The 17,051-nt window shown below is 36.3% G+C and overlaps 1 protein-coding gene across 1 annotated transcript in view; it reads right to left on the bottom strand.

The window, feature by feature from the left end:
- The window catches only part of LOC127972998 (electrogenic sodium bicarbonate cotransporter 1-like), a 34,194-nt gene that overhangs the window by 3,392 nt on the left and 13,751 nt on the right, over positions 1-17,051 (bottom strand). Inside the window, exons 5-8 of the mRNA XM_052577039.1 lie at positions 7,201-7,336; positions 5,697-5,857; positions 2,270-2,449; positions 10-74 (exon numbers count right to left, since the gene is read on the bottom strand). Of these exons, the coding sequence (XP_052432999.1) occupies positions 10-74; positions 2,270-2,449; positions 5,697-5,857; positions 7,201-7,336 (542 nt within the window). The remainder of the gene's footprint in view (positions 1-9; positions 75-2,269; positions 2,450-5,696; positions 5,858-7,200; positions 7,337-17,051) is intronic.

The following is a 17,051-nucleotide window of genomic DNA, read 5'->3' as shown; positions in this document are numbered from 1 at the left end:
TCCAGGGGCTCGCAACAGCTCCTCTGAGTTGCGAGTCATTAGACAAGGCACTGAAGTCTCAAGTGGATTACGTGCTTTTAGTGACAAGTGCAGCAGAAAGGAGAAAAGATAGTAAGAAAGGTGAAAAGTTAAGATTGTTAAGGTGATAGAGGTCAGTGGTTTTAGGTGGTTTAGCTATTTTTGTAAAAGATTGTTTAAGACACTCAGGGAAAGACGGGAGTGGTTATAGAAGTAGAAAAGCACAGTTAAAGCAAGTTTTATTCTTTTTTTTTTCAGGAAACTAAAGTTGAGGTGAATAACATTCGTCACATTCAAAAAGTCCAATGGTCAAAGAATCACAGGATTCATGGTTTAAAACCTGGGCACATGGAGCCTATAAACATCAATCTAATGAACTTTGTGTAAAGTTTTATCAATGCACTATTTGTTTTAAATGAAGGCATGTAAATATTATTGCCAAAAACCAAATGATCCCTTTGACCATTGCTTTATTTAAAGTGTTGTCTGTGGTGTCCATGCTGTCTTTTAAACACTGCTCTAAGATTGGTTTATTAGTTCGCCAGTTCATAACAGTTCACAATCTCAACAATGTAATGCAGCAGCCTATTCTGTGCATTGAAAAATAAATGCATACACAGACAGAACATACTAAAATTCAACGCTTGAAAAGGAGCAAGTTACTATTTAAAGACCCCATGAACTCTTTTTGTGTATTCTAGCTCTCCCTATATGTTTGTGTACTTCTAAAAGAAACATTTAATGGATACTGATGACTCATCCTGGACTACACTGAGTTTTAACTCTCTGGAATGAGATCGTTCCTCCCTTAATATGACCTGTAACTGCCTAAGCAAGCAGCAAAACATGATCATGGCTGTGATGCAATTAAAGCTGACTGATTAATTAAACCATTTGATTTGTCACACACAAATCTCATGTTGTAAGAGAGAATACACTACTGTTTAAAAGTTTGGGGTCAGTAAGATTCTTTATGTTTTTGAAAGAAGTCTCCACACCAAGGCTGCATTTATAAATACAGTAAGAAAATACAGTAAGAAAACAATGGTATTGTGAAACAGCCTTGTCTTTAGCATCGCATTATCCTTTAGAAATAATTCAAGTATGCTAATTTGGTGCTCAATATTCATATACTGTATGTCATCAATATTGAAAACAGTTGTGATGCTTAATATCAGAAACCATTATATATTTCTTCAGGATTCTATCACAAATAGAAAGTTAAAAAAACAAGTTGTTCCTGTGGCTCAGTGGTAGAGTTAGCAATGCAAAAGGTTGTGGGTTCAATTCCCAGGGAACAGACATACTGGTAAAAAAATAAATAAATAAAAATAAAAATAAAAAAAACCTATGTATAGCCTGAATGCACTGTAAGTTGCTTTGGATTAAAGCGTCAGATAAATGTAAAAGAGAATATAATTTAATAGAAATACATTATAAATGTTTCCTTGTCACTTTTGATCAGTTAAATGTGTCCTTGGTTAATAACCAAGACAAAACAGGAAAAATGTCAAATAAACATTTTAACAGTAGTGATTTCATGGAGTCTTTAAATCATACAGAGACAACTACTTATTAAAAAAGGAAAAATAAAAAAAGGCAACAATGAGTCAGCAAACTGGTAAAGCATTAGTAATACAATTATTGTGATCTGTTTGACTAATGCATTTAAATATCATCGCCTTGGAATTGCGATGGAAGGTTCTATCTGACATTTTTGTCAAAATTGAGTTATTCACATATTCTTATTCTGTGACAATGTATTTACATTATGTCATGTTTTATTTTAAGTTCTATACATTTTGTGATTTTTTATTGAAAAAACAAAAAGGTTCTATCTACAGAAGTCTATGGAACACAAAAACTTTAAAGCTCAATATCTCAAAACTACTCAGAACGCAGATAGAACCTTATAATTCCAAGGGGACGATATGTAAAAATATAAAGGAAGTAAATCTTCTTAAAAATTTGATGAATAAAATAAAAATCTTTGGTATTCTTCAGTTATCTTTAAGAATAACACAAGAAAAGTCAAACCACAAAATCAAAAAAGGTAAAAGAATTTGAACAAATGATATTTTTGAAAAGTGTGGAGAAAAACAATCCACAAAAGATTTCATAAAAGAAGAAGAAACATCTGAATATAAAAATCTATATAATATAGTAATAATAATAATATAAAAATCGTAATAGTTTAAAAGGAAAAAGGAGGGTAAAAAATGAGTCTGCACCAAACTGGCACCTATATTACCATTATCCGGGGTGGAAAACAGCCTACTTGCGCTGGAGACCGTCTTGCCAATGTCAGCTAAGGAGCGAAGATTGGATTTCTTGGTCTGGTGGCGATGCTTCCTCAGCAAGGTGTACATGACCTTATCTTTCAGGTCAGCTTTCAAGAGACCGTTCTCAATCTGACTGTCAGTGATCATTTCTGAAAGAGAGAGACGGAGTGAATGTCAAACAGAGAGGTAGTCAGCGAAAAAGCTAAATTGTCATTAGAAAAGACCTGGCTCATGGTTATTTTGCTTCTATAGATTTTGAGAAGCTCATTACGACCCCTTCACAACTGAGCAAACTTTTAAACAGAACTTCAGATTGGACTCTCCGAAGAATCTTGAAGTGAGTGTCAGTGAAGTGACACATTGCCTTCTATTCTTAGCCTTCAGAGGTGGACGTCTAATGAGGCAGTGGCTTGTGCATAAGATTGTCTGGTGGTTCCTGTAAGAATCTATTTTTATAAAAGAGGGTCAAAGACATGAGGCCTGGGCCCTTGGGCCCTTTTTGTGAATGGTTTGGCCCTTAATAGCCGATCCTTCAATTCATTTATCTCAAAAGGCACTCTATGAGGTTGACTGAGCTTAACTTTGCTTTAAACTGATAATCTGACTTGACACATCATGCTCTGAGTAAGAGATACGGCTAGTGGAATCAAGAATGTGAATTAATAAATCTCGTTTGATTGATGGCAGTGGTTACAATCTAACCAGCCATCTTAAATTCAGAGAGCTGCAGTAAATATCTCTTTTTTTTTAACCAATCCTCCTTCCTAAAAGAAATCTTTACAAATGAATCACCAGAATCACATACTTTGCTATCAGTGCACTACAGTTATTTAATGGCCCCACAGTTTTCATTCTGATCTTCCTCAAGCACTGCCTGAATTCAGTATAAAAGAAATGGCCATCCTGAATGGATGCAATCACCCTTGCATCTGAGCCCTGAGTTACAGCGAGGGTTGAGAGAGGACTGTATTAAACAGAGCTATGAATACATCCTGACATGTGAGCATTTGGAAACCAAATAACAATGGGCTGTGCTGGCCGAGACCATGCATGCATATCACACGTGCTATCTCTTAGACCTTACAGTACATTTGGAAAAGCCTTTTTCTCTTAGTCTGATCTGATCTAAAGTGTTATCTGTATGATATGTATTTTGCCCTTTGTCCACTGACAGGGTGCCAGTGCTGGTGGTAGAGCTAATGCCCTACATGAAAGCATTCTGTATGCTTCTATTACAGAAAAGGCAGCTCCATGACAGAAAAAAATGACTCCTAAAACCTGCTGGTGCAAAACCATGACTGGTGCAAAACGAGCATTGAATAAAACTTGCTTCATTCATTTGACAGATATCATGTCGATACAAAAAGTTTGTTAAAATTGCACAGCAACACATTATTGCCATCATGTATCTAATAAAAATGACAATACTCACAAATATCATGTTAGTTTATTGCTATAAATAAAGAAAAAGGGAGAAAAATGTTGGCATTTGCATCAAAGGCAATTTATGATTGCCTAAATACACTGAATTCACATCATTTCAGATCAGAGGTACCCAAACTTTTCAATACGAAGGTCCAAAAAAAAAAAAAAAAAAAAAATATATATATATATATATATATATATATATATATATATATATATATGTGTGTGTGTGTGTGTGTGTGTGTGTGTGTGTGTGTGTGTGTGTGTGTGTGTGTGTGTGTGTGTGTGTGTGTGTGTGTGTATGTACTATACATACAGGGGCGGTTTCTTCATTAGGGCGAATGGACGATGCACCACCAAAGCACAAAAGGAAGGGATTTTTTTTTACATTCAACCACAATGTTAAGCTAGCTATCACTATTCTAGACTGTTTGTTATGTCACTTAATAGTCCAATCAGCGATGAGTCGTGTTGTGTGTAGTACCGCCCGTTTCAGGCCGATTTCTGTCAGACTGAGAATCGCACCTCATGCTCTCATTGACTTCCATAATAAGATCATTTTTTTTTCGAACTGCAGGCACTTCAATTCAATCTCTATGAGCTCAGGGGGGCTCGCACTAATGTGCTTTCATCATCATGTGTAACCTTAACTTGTGCAAGGATTGGTGGAAACAGTGACATCCAAAAATATTTAAAAACTATTTTGAATTTTAACAAGAAAAAATGAAAAAGTGCTTTAATATCTTTGATATCAATTATGAAAACTAAAAAAAAAAAGAGAGAGAGACAGGGACAGCTAATGTTACACCACCTCAAATTCAGTTGTCAGATGAACTTGATCAACATCATGGCGAACGTTACATCAGCGCAGAGTGAGTAATGAAAGTAAGCAGTGCAATGTGATATAAGTGAGTAATGTAATACAAATGAGCTGTGTTATATAAGTTATATTGTAAATGAGTAGTTTAATATAAGTGAGTTGATTAAATAGTGATTTACGTGACTTCAATTACTTTTCATAAACTGATTTTAAAGAAAAACCTTTTTTAGAAAACCACGTCCTGGCTTCAGTCTTCATTTGCTGCCGAATTGTGTTAATACGCATACAGAAACATAAAGAGAGCTAGAGATAGATTAAAAGAGTCAGTTTATTTTTAATTAACACTATAATAGTTCAGTTTCCTTTACAACTAGCCATTCATTTATCAATTGAATGTGTGACCTATCCTCATTAATCATGCAAATCATGCAAACATATATATATATACACATACATACATACACACACATACACATACACACATATTAAGTTAAAAACATTTTTTTATTTAAATAAAACATTTTTTTTTAAACCTCACTGCAAAAAAAAAAAAAATAAAAGCAAAAAAAAAAAAAAAACATTTTCCCCATCTATTGTGATATGCCACATTAAAAAAGAAAAATATGTAAATCTAGGAAAAAGGTTATAAAAAATATTATGTAAAAGTAAAAAAAAAAAGTTTTTAAAACTTGTAAGCTTCCCTGTTGAAAAAAACAGCATATGCTGGTTAGATATTTGTTGAAGCATGGCAGCTGGTTTGAACTGGTTTAAGTTATAATCTGGTTGTGAGCTGGTCCTAATCTGGTCCTAAGAAACTAGCTTCTGTTCAGAACCAGCTCATAACCATCTTATATGTCGCTCAGGACCAGCAGCCATGCTTCAAAACATACCTTACCAGCGTGGTTTTTTTTTTTCAATAGGGTTGATATAGACAGCAACATGTTTATACAGTATTAAAGACAAATGATGTCACCGTTTGTCTCTCAAATCAATATAAACATGGACCACTGAGTTCATAGATCCCTCTGTTGAGCATCAACTCTATTGCAGTGAAAAAAGGTATTTGAGTGATTTATGTTTGTAACCTAAACTGCTTAAAGGTAGTAGAGCATCCTTTAATAAGACAAAATAGCTGCAGAGGAGACACTTACCCACGACCCCTGGCAGTGTGTTGGCCTCTAGGTCCAGCATGATGGTGCCCTTCTCTATACACGTCCTAAGCTCAAAGAGACTATGAAGGGACAGAGTGGCCACATGTGGTTTACTCCACCGCTCCCCACCTTTTTCCACCTTCTCTTCAAACTTGATCCACCTTCGAAGAAAAAACAACAGATATTTAAAGGTACTGAAACTGGAATGTGAACATTTCTGTATGGAAGACAAATGCACACAGATGTATGACACTTTTGACCATTTTCATTTTGTCCCTGCTAAAAAAATAGTATTCATTTTTCACGGAAAATTCATACCGACCCAAAACATTTTAACAGTACTTTATCTTTGTAAATCCATTATATCCTATATATTCTTAAATCTACCATATCAGAAACAAATACCAGTCCCAGACATGAGACTAGAATCTAAAGCAGACCTCATATTCAACTCTGATCTTTCCTCTGTACAACTGTTTATTAAAACTGATGCCCCTGCTTGAAAGGCTTTCATATGTAATCCTTAATCCTAAAATACACAAACAATGGGTAATCTCATCTCTAAAACAATCTCTTAAATAAAATCTTGATTGAAAAAGATCAGCAGTAATCATTCTTGTACTTATTTAATCAGTTAAATGCCCGCTGTGGCATGTGATAATGGCTGCTGATTGGGGACCACCTGGAGAGCCTTTCCATGAAACTGCCCCGCTCACTGAATGATCAAATCCTTTCAAGAGCAGCACAGCTCCAGAATTGATGTGTGTTGCATGCAAGACTCGTCTTTTAACAGAGACTAAGCTGTCTGCTCAAATTAACTCACAGGAATTTAAAGCAACAGTAACTGTTAAATGATCGGATTTGCTTTTAATGAATAAACAAGTCAACTGGAAACATATGTGAATTTTCAACTTTCTTCACACCTTTCCCCTAAAGATTAATCAGAGTGGATTCATCCCTTTAGACACTGTCAAGAGTTTAAAGTGTCTTCGTATACTGGCCCCAAGCAGTCATTGGCAATGAGCCAGTACACTTGAATCATCTTTTGATGAATTGTATGGTGTCTGTGTGACAAGACTGAAAGAGTATTTAAATCAGTCTTTTTTAAAAACAGAACGCTTTGGAGGAATTAAATCATATAACTAACTTTAATATAACAGATTTGTATTTGAATGCCTTTTCAAATGTAATTTATTCCCGTGAATTTTTTTTTTTATCTTTGGTGTCAAACGATCCTTCTGAAATCATTCTAATATGCTGATTTGCTGTGATTGATTTGATTTTCTTTTTTGCTATTTTTTCTTTGAAGCATATACAGTAGAAAAGAACCACATTGTCAAACTGAAAACACAATTTGGCCAAAACCAGAGATAAAATAATACTATTAGACACAAGTTATCGAGCTTTTTTCCAAACGTTGTTCCAGCTAATAATACAGGCTCTTATATTTCTGATCTGCTTTTGAGCCTCATTAAAAGTTCCAACCGAGCCGTGACGCTCTTACCTGGCAGTTTCCTTCCACTCCATCTCCTGGCCATCAACAGACAGCAACTCGTCCAGCTCGGTGAAGAGCTGAGGGGGTGCTGGACTGTCATCGTCCTCTCCCAGAATGAATCGAATGCGCTCAGCAGCAGGTGAGACTGCAACAGGAAAAATACTGCGGGTCAGAGGAGAAGGTACAGTCCTGCATACATCCAGCTTGCCATCATCACTTAATCCATTAGGCCTAATCTCCAGCTCTGGCGGAGGAGGAATCTTGACCATAGCCAGGTCTGAATCTGGGTCCACATCCTGCTTCTCCTCCTCTCTAACCTCACTCTTCTCCACATTATTGTTCTCGGTCGCGTTCTCCGGGTTGCTATCTGATGCATCCATTCTAAAACCCAGTTAAAAAACAATTCTGTTCCTCAAAGCTGGTGAGGATGGCTGAGAGAGGGAGGGAGGTCAAAGACACGAGACCTCACGCTGGCAGCAGCACTCAGACCGTCATTAGAGCCCTTCGTGTTGACTGCTGTCCTGTATACCCTACTCTAACACAGTGACACCTAGGTAGTTAAAAAAGGGGTCCCCAATTGTCACCCCAGAGCAACAGCCCGCCCATCGGCTGCTCTGGCTGTACCCCATCCCATTGGCCCTCTGACTTTGGCACCCTGCCCCGAGTCCCTCATTAACAATTAGTTAATGTTCATTCTTCACAAGAGGGCCTCACTTTCCATCTGGCTTGTTTTCTAATTTGAATATCTATCAGGTCTTGTGGAACAAAGTAAACTGTAATGTTGTATCTAAATAAAGCCCCTCTCATCTTATTAACTTAACTCCCATTTTAAAGTTTCATCATCAAATCTGGCAAAATCTGGCAGTGAAATTCCCTGGAAAAAAGGACAATTTTATTTTTATATCAAATGAGTCATTTCTACCTCACCTAAACCTAAAATTTACTTCTATTCGTGTAGAATAATGAACTCAAGTCGATTCAGTAATAAAATTGTTTAAAAAAATAAATTACTAAAACATTATGATCCTCAAACTATAGCACTCTCTATGCAAATTCTGTTCTTAGAAAAAACTTGTACCTTTTAGAGTTGCACTCCATTAATTTACTAACTGCTTGTTTTATTTAAATAAAAAAATCTTTATTATATAATTAACAAGCAAAAAGGCCTCTAACACTAGCTTGCTCTATTCTTTTTCTGTTCTATCGGTTTTCTTTTTATTTATTTTATAATAAAAAAACACTGCGTGTACTGTGTTAAGCTAACTGAGACTTGTTATCTTGTATATCATTGCTCTTTTGTTGATTTTGATTGCTTCCATTGTCCTCCTTTGTAAGTCACTTTGGATAAAAGCATCTGCTAAATGACTTCATGTAAATGCATTTAGCACATAAGTTATGTACTGTATGTAACACTCAGTGTGATTGAACTGTCACGACATGGGCAGTTCATATACTGTAATTAAAAGGCACTTCCATTGCTCATGTCACTGGCTTGAGTGGACACTTTCTAATGTTGATAACATCAACATTAACATCATGGATACAATGCTGTTTGAGTAAATGAGTAATCTGATTGTACAGCTCTGTACTGAATCAGTCTGATTTCTGACGAAACCTCCAGAATGAATTACTATCCATAAAGCACTTATGTTTCTTTGAAAAGATAATTAAACTACAGTATCTGATTGGATGAAAGGGCCCCACCTAACACTTGCTTTCCAAAGCCAGTATTACCCTCAACTTTTACTACCGCTGCTGATATGGTAAAGGGCAGGTTAAGGATGTTATCAGCACCTGAAAAAGTGATAACAAAATGTGTATTTATGTTTCTAACTTTCTTTTTTCAAATATATACTACCATCCAAAAGTTTGGGGTCAGTAAGATTCAGCAAGGATGAATTAAATGGACTGTTTACCCAAAAATGAAAATTCCCTCAAAATTTCCTCACCCAATAAGGTGAATACTTTTCCTTTTTGAATGGATTATCTCTTTAAATATATCAAAAGTGACATTAAAACATTTATAATGTTAAAAGGATGTCTATTTTAAAAGCTGTTCTTTTGAACTGTATATCCATCAAATAAACCTGTAAAATGCATCATAATTTCCCAGTGATAACAATAATAGCTGTTTGAGCACCAAATCAGTATATTAGAATGATTTCTGAATACTGGAGTAATGGCTGCTAAAAATTTACAACACAGGAAAAAAATTACAATTATATTATTAATAATTAAAAAATACATTAAAGTAGAAAACATTTTAAGTTTTATAATATTATTGTTTTACTGTGTTTTTTTGTTTAGTTTTTTTGATTAAATTAATGCAGCCTTTTTTGATCAAATTAATGCAGCCTTGGTGAGCATAAGATAGTTTTTTTATGTTAAAATCTTGGTTGCACTTTATTTTACAGTACGTGTACTAACATGTACTTATAGTGTACTTACAGTGTATTTATCTAAGAAAGTTCTGGTAATACAAGGTAACTACATGGGGTAGGGTTAGGTTTAGGGGTAGGTTCAGGGTTAGTACCTAGTTATTAAATAGTTATTGTAATTACTATAATAAGTACATAGTATGTACATGAGGAACAGGACACACTAAATTTTTAATGGTAATGGTAATAGACGATGTCCACTGTTTATGTTAAACGATTATTAAAGTAACAGTTGGAAAACTCAATCTCAAAGTTCAAAGTATTCATTTGTTGATTATTATTTTAGAAATAATCAGACCAGGAATGTGCAGGAAGTGAATAGGCAGTACTGTTTTAACTCATTTGGGCCAGTTCGTTGTCCCAACTTCTTTGTTCTACAAAGTGACCCTGTGATGCATACAGACAACTCTGCTACGAATACCAAGAGCTAAGCCTCAGTGGGCACTCGCTTCATGTTGTTGCTAAGCAGGGCCGGGAAAGAAGGAACAAGTGAGAGAGAGAGAGAGAGAGAGAGAGAGAGAGAGAGAGTGGGTGAGTTCAATATGGGTGAGAGCGCAGAGGACAGATAGAAATAAAAATCGCATCGTTCAAACAAGTTTCAAAGCTGCAGGCTCTCTCGCCAAGAGCTACGGCCCACATAAAGGGGACTTTGTCCATGCACCAGGGACTTCTGGGAAAAGCGAGGGGGGAAGCATGCCCAGCGCCCAAAAAGGGACTTAGCTGAGCTGCCACTTCATGGTGGAGAGTCCCAGTCCCCTCACTGGCAACACTGTGCAACATCCCACACGCAAACAGCAGTATCCCAAACCACATTCTAAGAAGTATTCAATGACATTCTTGCGCCATGCACAGACCAGAAAAACAATCATTCTCAATGCTCACGGGTTTGTGAATTGTGGTGTAGAGGCAGTGCAAGCTTCCCACGTCTGTCTGTAGTAGAATTAATGACCTTCACAGCATTAAAAGTCCTACATATATACTTGCAGACATAAATTAACTGTGCAACTGTGCTTTTCAGGAATTTTACCAAGTTAAAACGAAAATGAAGCAGCAGTACAGGGTTTTCTAAAAGGGTTTCATGAGTTAATTTCTATTTCTATAACAAGTAAATGGTCAGTTGTGTGAAGTTTCATAGTAAATGCTGCTTCTTACAAACTCCATCTTTGCAGTTTAACATGCACTTGGAACACATTTAGGAATTTAAAATCTCAGGGGGTACTTTTTTTTGTTCTAAGAGGTTTGGCCAACCAAAAAAGTTTGAAAAAGAACCCTCGGCTGAAAACAATGTTGGATGCTGTAAGACTGTTGCTTTATGGTTGCTAAGGTGTTCGGTGTGATTATTAGTTTCTTCATACTGTAGGTGGTTGCTAAGGTTAGTTCAGATAAGACCACTTTGGCAAGTTATTTGAGTTTATTGAACACAATTTATCTTTGGTGGTATGGTTCCTTATGGGGGTTCTTGCTCCCAAATTAATTGAACATACAAGAGCTTAAACATTAACCCCCTGGAACCATCATCTTGGAAATACATGACAATTAAGCCACTTAATAAATGTCTTTAAAAGCAAACAGTGGTAATCGTGTAAATGTGGCAGTGGGACGTCTATCCTGCAGCTTGGCTATGAGGATGAGTGTCTCTAATTGGACTTGAGTGAGGTCCATGCCAACCAATAATTGAAAGCCTTAGTGATCTGAAACAAAGAGACAACAACCAGAAGGTCCACGGTAATATGCTTCTAATGTGGAGGGTGGGAGGGTTGCGAGCCATTTGAGCATACTTACCAAGCAGTAGTGCCACGTATACAGTATATGTCCCGTGTCTTATTGGAGAATGGTAGTGATTGGAGCTATCTGACAGCTGACCGCATCACCTGGTCGCAGCCTATGCCTCCGTGGCCTGACTGACCCGGGGAGCAGTTGGGGGTTCGGTGCCTTGCTCAAGGGCACCTAAGTCATGGTATTGCCGGCCTGAGATTTGAACCCACAACCGTAGGGTTAGGACTCAAACTCTAATCACTAGGCCACGACTTCCCAAAAGTACTTGCGCCACCTGGGAATCGAACCCGGGTCACAAGAATGGGAATCTTGCATGATATTACTACACCAGCGGCGCAAGACTTGTGGTAAAAGGTTTGTACATTTTAGCAATTTATTCAAGCAATCATATGTAGTGACCGACTGATATATCGCCATGGACGATATATCGGCCAATATTTGTCATTTTTCAAATATCGGCATCAGCCGATAAGCTTTTCTTCTTGGCCGATGTGTTCAAGGCAGGACTTTTATTTTGACGGTGCTGAGAGCAGCAGTGCCAGAGCACACACAGTGCTCACACTCTCTCTCTCTTGTTCGTCGTCGTCGTTAACAGTTCTGGATAGAAGTCTGTCTAATAATCAGATAGAACAGTTAAACAAAGAAATGAATATATACATAAAGCATTATAATGATTGTTTTTATATTAGGCCTATTAGTAATGGAAAGAAAACATAATACTTTCTCGTTCGCCGTAAGCATTAACCTCTTAAGCACAAATGCTATTTTGGGGATTTCCGTTTTTCATTTTCCTTCCTAATTTTGAATGCTTCCCTATTCACATTCAAAAGTGTGAGATGACAAAGTTTGGTATCATTTTAAAGGAAACCCTTTGAAATTACATAAAACACTGTTGAAATTGATAAAAATGACAATATATGCTGTCTGTGTTATAATAAATAGGGAAAAAAACAAGGCGCTTTTTTATTTTATTTGTGTAAACTGAAGTTTGAAATAGTATAGCTCAGGCAATGAAGGGCCTAGTAACTTTAGACCAATTTCATGTTTTTCTAGCACATGTCAGCTAATAGAGGAAAAAAGAAATTTCTTTCTATCTTAATCTATGCAAAAGTTATTCTATTCCAACTGAAGGAAGGAATAATACCATTTTTGTACAAAATTTTAGTCTAAATAAGTATGAAGTCATCTTTTGCACACTTGCAGTATGGAATAATGTGATATCTGTATATTATTTTACAGAAAACACTCAGAAGTTACATAAAAAGCTGCTGTTTGTGACAAATAGTATTATTTATGTTGTTTCACATATGATGAACCATCTCAATACAATGTGCTTTTTTGTGTGTATGTTTTCTGAACAGTCTTTTAAATCATATTGCGCAATAGCGACATGCATAGAATTATTAAAATATCTGGTCTGTCACAGTCTTAAATAGAATCCACAATTTCCAGCTTAATATCATTTCATTTATGTCTATTCTGCATCATGTAAAGATTGGGAGACCTTGCCTGTCTCAAGCATGTATGATATTTCATATTTATAGCGTGTCTGTTTGTTATTATTCAAAACCAGCGATAAATCCGCGTCCCCGAAGCTTCAACGCGAACTTCGGAGCGTCAACAAACTAATTTATGTTCATCCACCCAGTATACTGTACTGTTTACTGTATATTCACTGAAATGCGGTCAAATATGAAAATTATGAAAATAAACAGATAAGCTTATGGCTAGCGGAGCTTCGAGGCTTCAAAATAAAGAATGAAATGTATAAAAGCAAGTATCACGCGTATACGCTTACCAGATGCGCGTCCTGACCTCTCCACGGCGACGGTGGTCCTCCATAACTTGTATTATGAATATTATTCATTGTTAATCCGGAGATTCTTCCGCGTGTAGTTTCCCCCTCGCGTGGTCTTTGTTTAGAAGCAGCCAAACACTCGATTTCCCTTCGGCCATCGGTTCTGTGACGTCACCGGACGGAAACAGGACGGGGCAGTAAGTGACCCCCCTGTTGCGGCTATTCGCACCTCTGACTGGTTCAGACGGCTTTTGAGTGACAGCTATTTGGACTAATAGCGCTTCACAAAGAGATCAGATGTGTATAGCAGGAAAAAGGCTTTAGTGCGCATCATATGAGTTAGAGGTCTGGTCAGCGCTCACAGGGCTTTGGACCTCTATTGCGCACTTGTACAGAACGCTTTATATCTCAGCAATGGAAGCACGCAGAAACGTAAAAATGGTCTTGTTTGAAAGAAGAGATTCTAATCTAAAAGATTATATCGAGTATATAGGTATGCGTGGCTGTTTGCGGCTGACTGAAGCGGTGCAAAATGTATAAATAATAAGGTGAGAAATTTTACATCGCGATTCTGTTGAAGATCATTCGATCTGTGATTGTCACACAATAAAATGATCTACATCATCAGATTCCTGAGAATGAGAGCTTTCTTGTGATATATGACTTGACTGTTTTGTGAAAAATATTTTAAATACACATTCTTACGAAAACGTATTCGCAATCGTTAGATGGAAATTTATGGGGGGGGGAAATATATTTCTTAGCTTAATTTGACTACTTTATGTATCATAAAACCCCAATTAATGGTATTCTTTGTAAAGAAAACACTCTAAGCTTTCAAATGAACCCATTTTTGGGCAAATGCCATATAAGGAAGGATATGCAAATGAGACACAAACATGTGGCATGCTATTTTCGGACCCGGTACCGGGTCTGCAGAGTTTAAGAGGGCAAATATGCATTTATATAATTTAAACAAATATTTGAATGACTAATTAACATTTAATTTCATAAACCTTGCAAACTTAGTTGAATCCAGCTGTAAGATCTTGTAAAGTGTGTATGTGTATCCAGCATGATCACGTGTTCTCTGTGTGAAGGTCAGTCCGTGTGAATTGAATGCTTAAACTATAAACTCGTGATTTCAAATTATGCTGCGCTTTATGCATTTGCCCACTGTCATATTAATGTCATTTTCTCTCTGTGCTGTATGTAAAATGAGGGTTACCCTGGCTTTATTTGAAAAATATGATTCCCAGTGGACAAAAACATCCTAGAATACTAAGTGCCCTGCTGATTACAGTGTTAACTTTTTTATTTATTATAGGCTATATTAAATATTTATTTATTTGTGAAAAATATTGTAATCTAAGTATAAACATGTTCCTTTTACACATTTATTTTTTAATCTATTGAAAAATGATTAAAAAAAAATTCTTAAATATTAATAATAATATTTTTTTTTTTTTATCATATCGGCTTTATATCTGTTATCAGCCCCGCACTTTCCAAGATATTGGCATCGGCTGTCAAAAAAACACATACTGGTTGACCACTAATCATATACATGTAAAACTTTCATGCAGTTTTTGGACTAATTAGTGCACTAAATGTTGACGAACATCTATAAAATAGTTAACATTTCAATTGTAAGCCATGGAGGAGCAGATGTACACCTCACTAGTTTTCTTGCACAAAAAGGCACAATAAGAGTGTCTATTACAAGGCTGTCTTTTGTATTTACTCCTAGCAACAGATGCTTGGCAGAAACACAACACTCGCCACATATCAAGACACAAAGAGGATTTCAAGTCAACTTCCGACTGGGATGCCCACTAACTTGTGATCCAAAGAGAATGGTCAAGGTAAGTAAAAAAAAGAAGGTTACAAAGATATGATAGAAGAAAACACTTGGTAAAACAGCAACTAGAAATAACAAACATTAATATTGTGTATTAGTTTAAATAATAATTTTTGATACAAAAACATAGGATTTGTGTGTCAGAGTCAAATGTAGGCCACCACAGCTGGTTGTTTCACATCTGTCTAGCAGTGAGGAGCACAACAGTGATTAAACACATTTGAGGCGTCACATGCCTGTGATGTGTGGCTCTTGTCTTTTGTTTGAGGCACAAAAGAGTTTTATTCAGAACAACTATTGTTCCCTCCCCTGCCATCTCCTACTGACTTCCTGACAGTAACTGATACCCAACTCCACCAGAGTACAACTACCACGGTCATCACACTGACTTTCCCACTTCATGAAAAACGTCCACATCCTAATGATTCTTAGGATAGCTGCTGGGGACAAGCTTTTAAAAGCATAAATGACAAATTATCTGCCTGAGTTTTCATCTTCATCATCCTCTTCAGATTGAATTTTTTTTACCCTTTATCGGTTTCATTTTCTAGCACAGGTTATGTTTGTTATTAAGTATGTGATTATGCAGCTGTCAGTGCCTGCGTGCCAGTCAGATAAGCAGTATCACCAGGACCCTTATGTCTGTTCTCCCTTTTTCATTAGGACGAGATTCATTTAGGACACGGGAGACTCCCGTACTTGCCTGTCACGCCACGTACCTCCGGAGACATTTACCATATATTTTTTTTTAAATATCTGCATCAATATTCCAGCACAAAAAAAAAAAAAAAAAACACTTAAAATTCACAAAACTATGTGTGGATAACCAAAGATAAAATTAAAATTCAAAGTGAAATCACCCTTTTGTTATCTAAAATAATTACTTTAAGTCTTGATCGTCCTCAGATGTCAGGATTAGAGCAGAGTCAACAAAGGGCCAGGAATTCATTTGGGTCTGACTAACAACAGATGTTTTGAGAGGGATTCCATGATAGTAGCCCTGAGAGACTAATAAAGAACTGAGAAGTCAATCACTAAAGTACTAAAACATACGTGTTTCTTTCCTTCTTGAAAAAGTAAATAATTCACTTTATCAAACAAATGCTGGATTATGATTGGTCATCATGTTCCAATTTTTACACGTGCTAAAATTTACAATATAGCAACAGATACGATGCCAAATATCTGCCCATAATTTCTTTTTATTACAGTACTGTTCAAAAGTTGTTGATTATTCAAGATTCTGTAATGCTTACCAAAGCTGCATTTATTTGATTAAAATAATTATAATTAAATAAAAATCGTTTTAGCCTTTCTTTGCCAAAAATGGCTATTGGCCCTAAACATTCAACTTGTAGTGTACATGTTAGGAACTGAATCTTCTAGTGGCAATTAGTACATTTGCTTGATAAAAATTAATAAAATCCATAACATTTTATGCAAATTTGTTTGTTTTTTATTATGCAATGTTTAATAACCACCGTCTCAAGTTTATTATGAATATGGTCACTATGCCTCATTATAGAAGATCAGAAAGAGAACCAAGATCTTTTTTTTTTCACAGTTTACAAGCTGCATTTATTAAAACAAAGTACTGATGACGCACAGTGTTGGTCTATTTGTCTTTACACATATTATCTGGTCACTTCCTGGTCATTGGGAATAGTGTGTGTGGGTGGACATGTGGTCAGCTATAAGCACCTTTAATCCCAAACATCCCCCAAAGCACAGTCAGAGGAAGCAGCATGTCCAGACACTCTCTACACGTCAATACATGTTCAACTGCTACCCAGTATACTCATAAACAAAGCTGACAAACATATACACACTACAATGTGATAATCCTGCCAAAATAACACACAACTAAACAGTATTTCAACATCCACGTGCAGGCCTGGAAAATCCAATATCACCATTGTAAAGGTTTTTTCACCTCCGATATTAGCTAACTAGTCAAGAAAATACAGACTTATTATAGCTGGTGATC

Source organism: Carassius gibelio, chromosome B15 (assembly GCF_023724105.1).
Source record: "Carassius gibelio isolate Cgi1373 ecotype wild population from Czech Republic chromosome B15, carGib1.2-hapl.c, whole genome shotgun sequence".
NCBI classification, from domain to species: Eukaryota; Metazoa; Chordata; class Actinopteri; order Cypriniformes; family Cyprinidae; genus Carassius; species Carassius gibelio.
The sequence above is the reverse complement of the archived record's forward strand: the minus strand, read 5'-3'. Positions and strand labels throughout refer to the sequence as shown.